General features: G+C 38.3%; 1 protein-coding gene across 4 annotated transcripts in view; it reads right to left on the bottom strand.

The window, feature by feature from the left end:
* Positions 1-14,259, bottom strand: part of SHPRH (SNF2 histone linker PHD RING helicase) — a 142,941-nt gene that overhangs the window by 48,906 nt on the left and 79,776 nt on the right. For all 4 annotated transcript variants that reach the window (XM_054022743.1, XM_054022744.1, XM_054022745.1 and 1 more), the window contains 5 exons: positions 12,399-12,506; positions 11,120-11,262; positions 8,007-8,180; positions 7,579-7,641; positions 6,234-6,459 (listed from right to left, as the gene is read on the bottom strand). In XM_054022743.1, the coding sequence (XP_053878718.1) occupies positions 6,234-6,459; positions 7,579-7,641; positions 8,007-8,180; positions 11,120-11,262; positions 12,399-12,506 (714 nt within the window). The remainder of the gene's footprint in view (positions 1-6,233; positions 6,460-7,578; positions 7,642-8,006; positions 8,181-11,119; positions 11,263-12,398; positions 12,507-14,259) is intronic.

Below are 14,259 nucleotides of genomic sequence, written 5' to 3'. Positions count from 1 at the left end.
GACACATCAGAAAAGGGCAGACAAATAAACAGTGACAAGTTTTTGAAGTTCTTATACACAAATGCTAGAAGTCTAAATAATAAGATGGGTGAACTAGAGTGCCTCGTGATAAAGGAGGATATTGATATATTAGGCATCACAGAAACCTGGTGGACTGAGGACAATAAATGGGACACAATCATTCCGGGGTACAAAATATATCGGAAGGACAGAACAGGTCGTGCGGGGGAGGAGAGGAGTGGTGCTATATGTGAAAGAAAATGTAGAATCAAATGGAGTAAAAATCCTAAGTGAATCCACATGTTCCATAGAATCTCTATGGATAGTAATTTCATGCTCTAATAAGAATATAACATTAGGGATCTATTATCGACCACCTGACCAGGACTGTGATAGTGATGATGAAATGCTAAAGGAAATTAGAGAGGCTATCAAAATTAAGAACTCAGTAATAGTGGGTGATTTCAATTATCCCCATATTGACTGGGAACATGTCACCTCAGGACGAAATGCAGAGACAAAATTTCTCGATACTTTAAATGACTGCTTCTTGAAGCAGCTGGTACAGGAACCCACAAGGAGAGAGGCAACTCTAGATTTAGTCCTGAGTGGAGCGCAGGAGCTGGTCCAAGAGGTAATAACAACAGGACCACTTGGAAATAGTGACCATAATATAACAACATTTAACATCCCTATCGTGGGAAGAACATCTCAACAGCCCAACACTGTGGCATTTAATTTCAAAAAGGGGAACTATGCAAAAATGAGCGGGTTAGTCAAACAGAAATTAAAAGGTACAGTGACTAAAGTGAAATCCCTGCAAGCTGCATGGGTGCTTTATAAAGACACCATAATAGAAGCCCAACTTCAATGTATACTCCAAATTAAGAAACACGGTAAAAAAAACTAAAAAAAGAGCCACCGTGGCTTAACAACCATGTAAAAGAAGCAGGAAGAGATAAAAAGACTTCCTTTAAAAAGTGGAAGTCAAATCCTAGTGAGGCAAATAGAAAGGAGCATAAACGCTGCCAAATTAAGTGTAAAAATGTAATAAGAAAAGCCAAAGAGGAGTTTGAAAAACAGCTAGCCAAAAACTCAAAAGGTAATAAAATGTTTTTTAAGTACATCATTAGCAGGAAGCCTGCTAAACAACTAGTGAGGCCCCTTGATGATCGAGATACAAAAGGAGCGCTTAAAGACGATAAAGTCATTGCGGAGAAACTGAATGAATTCTTTGCTTCAGTCTTCACGGCTGAGGATGTTAGGGAGATTCCCAAACCTGAGCCGGCTTTTGTAAGTGACAAATCTGAGGAACTGTCACAGATTGAAGTGTCATGAGAGGAGATTTTGGAATTAATTGATAAACTTAACATTAACAAGTCACCGGGACCAGATGGCATTCACCCAAGAGTTCTGAAAGAACTCAAATGTGAAATTGCAGAACTATTAACTAGGGTTTGTAACCTATCCTTTAAATTGGCTTCTGTACCCAATGACTAGAAGATAGAATCATAGAATATCAGGATTGGAAAGGACCTCAGGAGGTCATCTAGTCCAACCCCCTGCTCAAAGCAGGACCAATTCCCAACTCAAACATCCCAGCCAGGGCTTTGTCAAGCCTGACCTTAAAAACCTCAAAGGAAGGAGATTCCACCACCTCCCTAGGTAACCCAATCCAGTGCTTCACCACCCTTCTAGTGAAAAAGTTTTTCCTAATATCCAACCTAAACTTCCCCCACTGCAACTTGAGACCATTACTCCTTGTTCTGTCATCAGGTACCACTGAGAACAGTCTAGATCCATCCTCTTTGGAACCCCCTTTCAGGTAGTTGAAAGCAGCTATCAAATCTCCCCTCATTCTTCTCTTCTGCAGACTAAACAATCCCAGTTCCCTCAGCCTCTCATAAGTCATGTGCTCCAGCCCCCTAATCATTTTTGTTGCTAATGATAGCAACAAATAATAGCTAATGTAACTCCAATATTTAAAAAGGGCTTTAGAGGTGATCCCGGCAATTACAGACCAGTAAGTCTAACGTCGGTACCAAGCAAATTAGTCGAAACAATAGTAAAGATAAAATTGTCAGACACATAGAAGAACATAAATTGTTGGGCAAAAGTCAACATGGTTTCTCTAAAGGGAAATCGTGTCTTACTAATCTATTAGAGTTCTTTGGAGGGGTCAACAAACATGTGGACAAAGGGGATCCAGTGGACATAGTGTACTTAGATTTCCAGAAAGCCTTTGACAAGGTCCCTCACCAAAGGCTCTTAAGTAAAGTAAGTTGTCATGTGATAAAAGGCAAGGTCCTTTCATGGATTGAGAACTAGTTAAAAGACAGGGAACAAAGGGTAGGAATTAATGGTAAATTCTCAGAATGGAGAGGGGGTAACTAGTGGTGTCCCCAAGGGTCAGTCCTAGGACCAATCCTATTCAACTTATTCATAAATGATCTGGTGAAAGGGATAAAAAGTGAGGTGGCAAAGTTTGCAGATGATACTAAACTGCTCAAGATAGTTAAGACCAAAGCAAACTGTGAAGAACTTCAAAAAGATCTCACAAAACTAAGTGACTGGGCAACAAAATGGCAAATGAAATTTAATGTGGATAAATGTAAAGTAATGCACATTGGAAAAAATAACCCCAACTATACATACAATATGATGGGGGCTAATTTAGCTACAACAAATCAGGAAAAAGATTTTGGAGTCATCGTGGATAGTTCTCTGAAGATGTCCATGCAGTGTGCAGAGGTGGTCAAAAAAGCAAACAGGATGTTAGGAATAATTAAAAAGGGGATAGAGAATAAGACTGAGAATATATTATTGCCCTTATATAAATCAATGGTACACCCACATCTTGAATACTGCGTACAGATGTGGTCTCCTCATCTCAAAAAAGATATACTGGCACTAGAAAAGGTTCAGAGAAGGGCACCTAAAATGATTAGGGGTTTGGAGAGGGTCCCATATGAGGAGAGATTAAAGAGCCTAGGACTTTTCAGCTTGGAAAAGAGGAGACTAAAGGGGGATATGATAGAGGTATATAAAATTATGAGTGATGTGGAGAAAGTAGATAAGTTATTTACTTATTCCCATAATAAAAGAACTAGGGGTCACCAAATGAAACTAATAGGCAGCAGGTTTAAAACAAATGAAAGGAAGTTCTTCTTCACACAGCGCACTGTCAACTTGTGGAACTCCTTACCTGAGGAGATTGTGAAGGCTAAAACTATAACAGTGTTTAAAAGAGAACTGAATACATTCATGGAGGTTAAGTCCATTAATGGCTACTAGCCACGATGGGTAAGGAATGGTGTCCCTAGACTCTGTGTGTCAGAGGGTGGAGATGGATGGCAGGAGAGAGGTCACTTGATCATTACCTGTTAGGATCACTCCCTCTGGGGCACCTGGCATTGGCCACTGTTGGTAGACAGGATACTGGGCTAGATGGACCTTTGGTCTGACCCAGTACGGCCGTTGTTATGTTCTTATGTAAAAGCATGCAGTTACTTTGGCTTTCTTCTCTAAGTGTGTGTTTAAGCAAGTTAAGTGTTTTGTCCACACTGGGCAAGTCTTCACAATTTTAAATAAAGCTGTCAAGCCAATCTGTGTGATTAGAAAAGAAACACGTACATTTCCCATTCCATCCTTGTCTGCAAAGAACTGGCATTGCCAAAACATCTACATTTATACAACGTAAATAATGAATCCTAGAGCAAACTGACATTATCTGTTCTTTGCTTAAATGCAGCAGTTATATTTCAGAGTAGGGTCAAAGAAGGTCTGTTGAGATCATTAACTGAAAAGTTAGTTCTAGATACATGAGGGCTACAATACATGTAGCAGTGCTCTCCCAGCTCAAAGTGGTTTTGAGTAGCACAGTCAATTGAATCAATGTTGCCAGGGCAGGCCAGATGGAGTCACAAATGTATTATTTGCATTTTCATTGGCAATATTAGCCCTCCTTCTGCCTCCCAAAGCAATAGAACATGAAGATACTATTTGTTCTCACAACAGAAGAAACGCACTAATGCCACAAATGAGTGGCTCATGTCAGGAATATAGTTCTCTCTGTGCCAACTGCACTAAATTCTGCACATATAATAGTGAAGCATGAAAAAGAACTATTACCAACATTTTCAAATCAATTAATAAAAGTGGCCTGATTTTCAGAGAACATGTGGGATTTACAGAGTGCTCAGTATCTCTGAAAATCAGGTGCTTAAATACTGTTTTAGATGCCTGAGAGCTTGTGTACAGTTTCTGCAGTGTCACAGAGTAAGATGGCTCTCTGAAGTAGTCGTGAGTTCAGTCTCACCTGTGATGGGAACATGTGACTAGGAACTAGTCCTGCTGGGGAATATAAGGGCAGCCTGGCTTCAGTCAGTGAGAATTTGGGGAGCATGCTGGGAAGAAGTGGGTGAACATTCTCCAGAGCTATAAGACAAAAGGCCTGGGAGAGAGACCAACAGGAAGCAGGAGTCTGCTGAAAGGGAAGCTCCAGCTAAGGGGACTGCAAAGGAGTCATCTTCTTAGAGTATACGCAACGTGCCACATGACCAGGATTCATCACCAAATTTGGTCCACTGGTTGGATCCTTAGCTTCCTTGGCCCGGGTCAGGTACTGACGGAAAGTGCGATCCATGCCCCCCTGCAAAGCAGTGAACCTCGTGGGAGGATTATAAGGAAGGTGTGATGTTCTGCTCAGGACACCCAGAACTTTAAGCCACTGGGTTACCCCTCTGCCTCAGCAAGTGAGAGCTTTGCTGCTGTTAAGCTGTGTATCAGCTCCCTGACACTCCAGTCCGTCGATCTTACCAGCAAATTCCTTGAGACTTTGCCAGTCTAAAACTTGCCTTGCAGGTAACAATAAGTGAATCCCAGTTCCTGAGTTCCCCCGAGATGTCTCTCTGCAGTGTCCAGTCAATCTCCCTGTGATACTCAAAACGGTGTGCATACTAGCTGAAGACTTACATTTTAACACAGAGCACTGAGATGGGTTTGTAATAAAACAAGAATAAGCTTATTAATGAAGAACAGAGATTTAAGTGATACTAAGCCAGAGAAAGAGACAGGTATGGTTAACAAAACATCCTTTCTAGTGACTAAAACTTAATTTTAGAAAATTACAATTGTTGTCTAAGCAGTTTTCTTATTTACATCCAGTTACCAGCATCTCTATCCCTCCAACCTAGGGGATCAAACTTTCACAGGCTCAGAGGGTGCTGTACCCTATGTTGCCTACATGACGGATCACTAAAATGTCTTTATGCTCCCCTTATATTACCCAAAGTCCATTGTCTCTGCCTTAAGAGCCAAGGAGGCTTCCTGGGGGGCAGATTTTGACCCCTCGGTGAGCTCACTAAGCTCCTTCCTCCATTGCTTATTACTTTGTCTACCTTACATGTAAATATACCTTCATTGTCCTCTGTCTGTAATCAAGCCAGTCAGACAGGGGAATCCACATCTATAGGCTCGATGTGCACACTGCGTCCCAAGCACATTTTAGGAACATATTTCCAGCACACACATATAAAAGTCTTTGTACACAACCCGTACACACACCATGCAATGATTTTCAGGACCAGCATGTCATCAGTTTAGATATGATACCTTACATGACACCTTTTAGATACATATTATGACAACATTGGGTTGGGGTAATGAGTGGGTCAGGCGTGACATGTGTTATAGTATAGCTACCCTTTGCCAGTGGGCATGAAGGGGCTCCCAGAGTCACAGAAGGTGAAGCTGTGGTAAACGATTTTTTGAGTCTAGAGGGAGGGCTAAATGTATGCAGAAGCTTGTTATAAACCAATAGGACTAAATGAGCCCCGGGGCGAGGGCTGTATGGTTTTGTTATTTTAAAATAATAAATTATCCCCAAAAGGGGAACAGTACTGTGAAAACACCAGGTGTGGTGGTTTGATTGATATGAGACAGAAGGTAAATTGAGGCAATGGATGGGCCAGACATCTGATTTGGTGACCCCTACTAAATACAGAACTAAATCAGGAAAACCTGATTAACTGGTTTAGTCTGCAATAGATGCAATTATACTGATATAGAAGTGTGTATATCAGTATAGCTTGCTTTGGTAAATGTTAAATCTGTGCAAAATCTACATGTAGACAAGTCCTAACTTTAGGCATCTAAATTGAAAATTTTGTCTTATGTTCATGTTACATATAATACACTTCTGCAATGTTTCTTCAAAATCTTATGTGTTGTACCTTGTACTCCTTCTTCCATGCTTCAAAGAGTTCCAGAAATGTATTCCCTTCTTCAATTAGTCTAACATCCATTCGGTGAGCTTTGGCAAAAGACAGTATGGCTTTTAGGGAGCGCTCTGTCTCACTTGCGGCCCATAGTCCTCGACTTGTGGTGGGCAAACGGTCATCAACCAGCCCTTCTTCATCTTCTATCATCTCTTCGAAGATAGCCATCTGGCCTTTCACACTTAAAATACACCAAAGCATAATACTGGTCACTAGCTTCTCAAGATATATACGCATCTTACACACACACACACAGAGCTATATTTACATTTATATATACACATTTGCTATATTTAAGGTATATACATACCTTAAATATATAAATATAGCAATGTAAATATATGTAACTACCACACTGTTTGCTATTTATTTGTTATGAACCCCAAAACATGGCCACATTGACAATCAGGATATATTAACAAGGCAAAATAAAAATAATCATCCAGGACTAACAAATTTAAGCAGCCTGTGGTACTATTCACATTCTGGTTAACATCAAGTCTTACACTTCTGGTTTAGAACATATTCATAATTTAAAATAGGGAAAAACAGTTTTGGTTTGTGTGTCTGCTTTTAAATTATGGTTATCCCACAGAGCCTTGAAAGCAGTGTGTTAGATACTGGTAGTATGAATACTGTGCAGGCCACCTTGTCAGCTATGCACTCAATACTAGCTCTTTCAAAGCCTTAGACATCATACTTTTAGAGTGGTTATTAAGGACACTGGAAGTGTCAAGTGTAAAAAAAATATTTTTGTAAATAGCACTTCTGTATATTTAACTTCTCCCTGGACTGACAGCAAAGAGATGCAGAGGAGGAACCTTGGCTCAAAGTCTACTACCCCAAACAGATTCTAATTTATCAGACTGTACGCTTACTTAGAGAAATTAAAAGTTACAAACAGCCATGTTCTCTGAAGACTTCTGACTTGCATGCATACAAAAGAGCATTTGCCCATACAGACTGTATAACTGAACATACTATTACAAAATCTGCATATTAAGAAGCTGGGAACATTTTGAAAATTTGGCTCTGTGATCTTTCAAATCATAAACCCTGAATGAGAAAACAGCACTTCTTATTTGTTTATTTTACAAAAGTGTTTTTTTTTTTAAATGAAACATGCATATAAAAGTGACACTGCCTATAAACATTGATACTGACTCTCTTTGCAAGAATATGTTGAAATAGTTTGCTCCTGAAATAAAGGTTTTAGACAACTTAGGATGTTTATATTTAAAACTTTAACTTACAAAACAAAATTTTCCTTGAACCACAAAAATAAGAGTGAAGTACTCACGTATGAGAGAACAGCTTTGACTCATATTCTGTGAACAGCTCATCAGCCTTACAGAAGACACAACTAGAATACAAGAGATTGCAAAGAGAAGTACTTAAAACTTTAACTGTCAACCAAGGTAACTCCCAAGAGATGCCCAGAATTCTCTCTGTTCTGATGAATGAAAGTATTATTTTTTAAAAAATAAGCTCATTAAATTTTCAGCTACTCAGTGGAAAAAAATAGATCTCAATTTTAATTAAAAAAAAAAAAAAATTAACATAGGGCCTGATCCCGCAAACTGGATCTATGCAGACAAAAGGCTCTGTTTACATGGATATCATGTAAGATGGGAGCTTTAATATTTCAATTTCCTTTTTCTTCCTCTTATTCCAAAATAACATGGACTTCTCACTAAGCCTCCTACAAAAACAATGTTTCTGACATACTTGTTCAAAGGAAGTCTAACAGGTCGCAGATGGCAGATAGTGGCAGCTTCAATAACCTTCTTAGAGGGAGGACCTTCTAGATTTTTCACAGCTTCTTTTACAAGCTTCTGGAACTTCTTCACCTCCTCCATTTGGGTTGTGAGCAGATACTGAAGGCCTCTACAGTCACGGAACCTACCCAACAACAAAAAACACATAATAGTACACCAAGTCAAAACCCAATTCAAGATTTTCACAAAGAAGAGAAACAAATAAATTGCAGTATGCAGTGAAACTACTTAAGGCCCAATCCTGAAGTGTAATGCTCACTATCATGAATAGTCCCCATTGAAGTCAGTGACATAAAATGGCTCAGATTTTAGAAATGGGGAAACAATGCATACCATCTTGTTCACTGTCTCAAATCTGGTCACGGTCAGTAGTGCTTGAAATATTTACCACCTGATTTGTGTTTGGTGGCCAGGGAGTAATGATTTTGGTGGTCTCAGTCCTGTTCACTGTGGACACACATACATAAAACCAACACACACAAAGCATTTGTTACTCTAATTCTCAGAGATAAAATACTGAACAGGCATGAAGATGAACCACCTATTCAATCCTAGGTATTTCTCTTGATCAGGTGCACAGTCTGCTGCCAGTGCAATATGAGGGAAGTGAACTGTTGCTGCCCATGTTGTAATTGGAGGTTGTTCATAACTCTGAAATGTTCATAACTCAAATGTTATGGTTGCTCTTTCAAAAGTTTACAACTGAACATTGACTTAATACAGCTTTGAAACTTTACTATGAAGAAGAAAAAAACATCTTAATTTAACTGAAACAAGCACAGAAACAGTTTCCTTACCTTGTCAAATCTTTTTTATTTAAACTTTCCCCATCTTAATTTAGTAGTTTACATTTAACACAATACTGTGCTGCACAGTATTTGCCTTTTTTGGGGGTCTCTGCTGCCTGAGTGCATATTTCCAGTTCCAAATTAAGTGTGTGGTTGACAAGTCAGTTCGTAACTCTGGTGTTCATAACTCTGAGGTTCTACAGTATATATTTTTTTCTAAATAGATTTCTCTCTCTTAGGGAAAATCTGATCCAAAACATTCCAAAAGTACAATTAGCCAAGTTAGAGAAGGATAAGTTCATCTGTGTAAAGCTGAGCAAAGTTAGAAAATGGGGAGGGAGGGATAGCTCAGTGGTTTGAGCATTGGCCTGCTAAACCTAGGGTTCTGAGTTCAATCCTTGAGGGGGCCACTTAAGAATCAGGGGCAAAATCAGTACTTGGTCCTGCTAGTGAAGGCAGGGGGCTGGACTCGATGACCTTTCAAGGTCCCTTCCAGTTCTTGGAGATAGGATAGGGTAGCTGTTTAAAGGATCTAGTTAAGCAATACTTAGGGCTAATCTGGAATTCTGCAACTAAATAAAACCCACATATGGGAGAGCTAACCCATTACCAACAGGACATTTTGGAAATACATGGGTAGCATTTAAGTTTGAGTTAATAATATAATCTGAGCTGCCAAGTGTTCCAAACGCGAGAGAGAAATCCCACTTTGCATCTTGGGTCAGCCAACTCCACTACTCAGCTATTAGATAGCACTTGCTGCTTCCATAATTGCATTTTTAATAATAAAAAACATTTTAGCTCTTCTGGAGTATTTTTATTGTAAAGTACTTTAAGATTTGCAAAGGAGTACCAAGTATCATTATCCCTCATTTTACAAATGAGGAAATTGAGACACAGAAATTGTTGAAAACCTTCCCAGTGGGGAAGCCAGGAAGCTGAAAAAAAATCTTTAGGTTCAAGAAAAATTCTGTTTTGGGAAAATCCTTTCTGTGAAAACTTTCACATTTTTGATGTTTTGTCCTGCTTCTGAATGAAACTTTTTCTCAAACACACAATTTTTTTTGTTGAAAGGGAATCATCCTTTTTTGGCATGCTCTAATGGCAACCACACACACATCTGTAACCAATTCTCTTCTCCCAGCTATGTTGAACAGCGGCATAACGAGAAACCCTTGGCCTCAAATGATAGCTCTCAATAAGATGGATGTTCCATGAGTGATGGGTGGAATTTCTTTGTTTTCCTTCTCAACACAACTCTGAGTACGGAAAAAGAAAAGCTATAAAAAGTAAAAATTCCTTATTTTTTTTACAATACTTCGGTGTAATTAAAAGTTAAGCATGTGATTAAGTGCTCTGCTGTATCAGTACTCAGCATCTTGCAGGATCAAGTCTTATTACTAAACAATTCAGAGTAAGGGTACTGTTTCACTTGTGTGTAAAGAACTGTTTGTTTATAGCAATGTAGAGTAAATAAATAGAAATTTTCCTATAAGCAATTCACATTTCAGTATTTTTTTTTTAAACAGGCAAATACTCAGTTTTGCCAACTGCTTACACTTCATGTTCCTGTATCTGAAGCCAGACTGTTAATAAGTACAGTAAATGCTAGTCACTCATCTATAGACCACTTTACAGGACAAACATATGAATCTGTAATTTATTGCTCCATGAGCTGGGAATACTGCACTGGCAGCACTCTTGAACTTGGGACTGATGGTATTTGTGAAAAGGGTGATGTTCGTGGGGAGGAAGTAACTGGTGACAATTCCAATAGAAGAAACAGTACTGATGGTCTCCAATGGGAAACCCATCCAGAACTTGTTGACCAGAAAAGAGTATCAAGAATGGGAAGCTGCAAAGCGGGAAATGGATAGACCCCAATAGGAGTCCAAAACTGATGCAATTAATTTTGTTCCTCTAGGGATTCACTTGCAAGTTAGTTTTAGAGAACATTAAATCCCAATGCAATTAACATTGAATTATTTTGCTCAGCAGTTGCATGAACACAGAAAATTAAAAAAAAAACATCCTAGATTATACAAAGGAGAACATTTTAATGAATACTTGTCTGGGGGAAAACTGAAGGCCTCTCTCTTTTGAAGTTTTATATTTAGTTTCTCCTTTTAGAAGTGTGTTTTTAAACTTAATTGCAGTGCAGATGTTCTGAAGCACAAGTGCCTGGCACTTAATTGCATCTGCTAGCACAAATTGATTAGACGACTTGAGCAGAGTTAAGTGTATTAATTATGCTATTTTGTATTTATTCTCTTACTTGTCTGCCATGGAGAGTTTATTAGTTTGCTGTTTGTAGTTACTGGTTATCTCATTTTGCACACGCTGAACAAGCTCCTCATCAACGGCATATTGTATTGCTGTCTGGATCACGTCCAACCACCAAGGCGACCCAGAATGTATCTGTATGCAAGAGAGATTTATTCATGAACACTCACAACAGGTAAATGCTTTGCATGCTGTGGTAGGAGCCTTTTTTGCTCTCTGGATCATATTCTGCCGGGACTGGTAAATTCTACTGGAAGTAGCCAAGAGATAAAGATACAGTTGGAAAAGCCCACCTTTGCCCTCAAATATATCCAGAATAACTAGTGGGTACCTCCTTGTAAATTTCAATTACGTCAATATTGTTAAATTGCTTACATATTAGGCACAGGAAGGCTATCTATGCAAGAGAAAAAAAATAAGATCTTATAGCATGTGCATAAGTGGAGTAGTTTGGAAGTTTCCTTCCATTCTGAATAACTCCCTTTTTCTCCTTTAACACAGACTGCTAGGAGGAAAAGAAAGGGGAGAGGAATAAAAGACTTTTTAATGACATAAACAAGGCTGTTTTTCCAATGAAAAAATGGAAAAGACTGAAGTAAGTTTCAAAATGTAAAAGACAGTGGATGTAGATAGAAAGGGAAGGTATATTTGCTCATGTGTTAAATAAAGACATAGAAGATTAAATATTGTAATACAGTATAGCCAAATCAGCATTTCAGCTCAAGCCTTCATCAGTATATTTTTCTTTTACAACTTTCCTCATCAGCTAGGTTGTCAGAGTGAATTACTGCTGTTGAGATATACTGGCCTGGAAGAACAGTTCCTTGGGAAGGAATGGAGACCTCACCTGATGCTGAGTTTTTTAAATATAGAAATGTAGTATCTTCCAGGCCAGTATGGTATTATTCTTATAGCTTGATTCTTAGTCTAAATTTCAAGAGGCAAGTGTGTACGTGTGTAATATGATGCAATGGAAAAGGCATAAAGCAGTTGCTTTATTATAATTTTCTCAGTTGCCTTGTGTTCCTCCTATCTGCTTGTTGCGTCCATTTGTTGTAGCTCATCAAATAATAAAAATGTAAGCTCTTTGGAGGCAGGAACCATCTTTTTGTTATGTATTTGTGTTGTGCTCAGCACAATGGGGTTCCATTCTGATCGGGGCTTTGAGGTGCTACACTTTACGAATATTAAATAATACTTGGAATCTAGGACACACAGGTTAAAAAGTAATTAGTAAATCAAAAAATCATAAGCCAAAGAGAGGAACCTGCCTTTCTCTGGAGCTCACGAATGGTCTGTAGCACTGGCTGCAAGGCCTGATGAGCTTCTGAAACTTCTGCATTGGATTTACTCATATAATGTTGTCGAAGTTGTTCAGCCTATATGCAAATAAAAGTTTAAAATATGCATCAGTCATTTATATTTACAAGGAATAATTAAACATAGAAAAGCTCTCAGCTACTGTATTGCATTAGTCCAAGAATATGGTTGGTTACCCAAGGTCTGTATTTGCTTCTCTGCAAATCCAATTTGTTGTTTTTTCTTTAAAAGAGCTTGAATTGCATGAGATTATAAATATGAGAACAGTACACTTGTGACAAACTGTAGGCAGGAAGGAGGCTGACTACCAATTTTTCTTCTCCAAACAGAAGAAATAAATTTAATAAATGTAATACATTAAAACTATATTACTGTGATGAAAAATGACTTTAGCTAAATTCAAAAAAGCCAAGGAATTCTGAATTAAACCTCTCTCTCTCTGTCCTTTCAGCCATTCTGTTGAGCCTACACAGCAGTAGCTATTGCTGAGTCAGAGAACAGCAATTTATTTTATACTTTACCTGAACATCACACCTAACTGCAGCATACTGAGTAAAAGAACAGGAGTACTTGTGGCACCTTAGAGACTAACAAATTTATTTGAGCATAAGTTTTCGTGGGCTACAGCCCACTTCTTCGGATGAACAGAATGGAACATATATTGAGGAGATATATATACACATACAGAGAGCATGAAAAGATATATATACACAATACAGGGAGTTGTCTTACCAACTCTGAGAGGCCAATTAAGTAAGAGAAAAAACTTTTGAAGTGATAATCAAGATAGCCCAGTACTGACAGTTTGATAATAAGTGTGAGAATACTTACATGGGGAGATAGATACTGAGTAAAGAAATTTTTAGGCCAATTTTTTTTTTCATGAAATTGTCTTGGTCAGAAAAAAGAATCAAAACATTTCATTGACATTTTCAAAATATTTTGATTCAAAACTCCTTTTCATTTTGAAATGTCTATCAACTTTATTAAAGACATATAAAAAGCTCCAAATCTAATCTAAGTGTTTAGTTTCAGGTCAAACAAAATCTGTTCCACCTTGCATTTAGCAGTGATGCTCAGAGTACCTTTCCCAGATTTGAAGAGCTGTGCGTGGCTCGAAATCTCAAAACAGAACTTGGTCCAGTAAAAGATATTACCTCTCCCACCTTGTCTCTTTGCTATTTTTAGGCAAATCAGATGTTGAATTTCTTATTTTTGGTAAGAAGCACTTCTATGAACAAAAATTCATTGTGGTATTGGCACTAATTTGGCAATATGTTACTGTCAGGTTAACAAGTAGATTACTGGCACGTGTTTTCGCAAATAAATGGTCAATAAAATCTGTAGTACCTCACACCACAATTTTGGCGTGTCATATTTTTGTCTTTGTTTTCTGCATTTTGGGGTTGATTAAGTTTCACTTCACCTTTCCATTACTATGGAATCATCATCATTATTGGTATGGATGGAGCTTAGTCACTGAAACTAGAGAGAGACTCATAGGGATGGGAAAGAGCACTTTATTGAAAGAGGACAATGAGGAAGAATCTCAATTTTTCTGTTTGAAAATGAAAGCTAAGTTTCCAGACCTTTTTCTTGTGACAATAGCATAAAAAGATAAAAATTTTCAAACCCTAGCAATTGGTTTACAAGAAATAAACAACTGGGCTGCTACAGTCCAACTTCCTCCCTGATAGTGCTTGCCTGGCCCCAACCTTAGTATGAAGAGTTCTTAATGTGAAGGAACTGCTCTCTCACACTAGGGTAATCAAGAGTGAAGTCAATGAAAGGAGGGACAATAAATGGAAGGAG

Source organism: Malaclemys terrapin, chromosome 3 (assembly GCF_027887155.1).
Source record: "Malaclemys terrapin pileata isolate rMalTer1 chromosome 3, rMalTer1.hap1, whole genome shotgun sequence".
NCBI classification, from domain to species: domain Eukaryota; kingdom Metazoa; phylum Chordata; order Testudines; family Emydidae; genus Malaclemys; species Malaclemys terrapin.
This window is presented reverse-complemented; position numbering and strand designations above follow the sequence as displayed.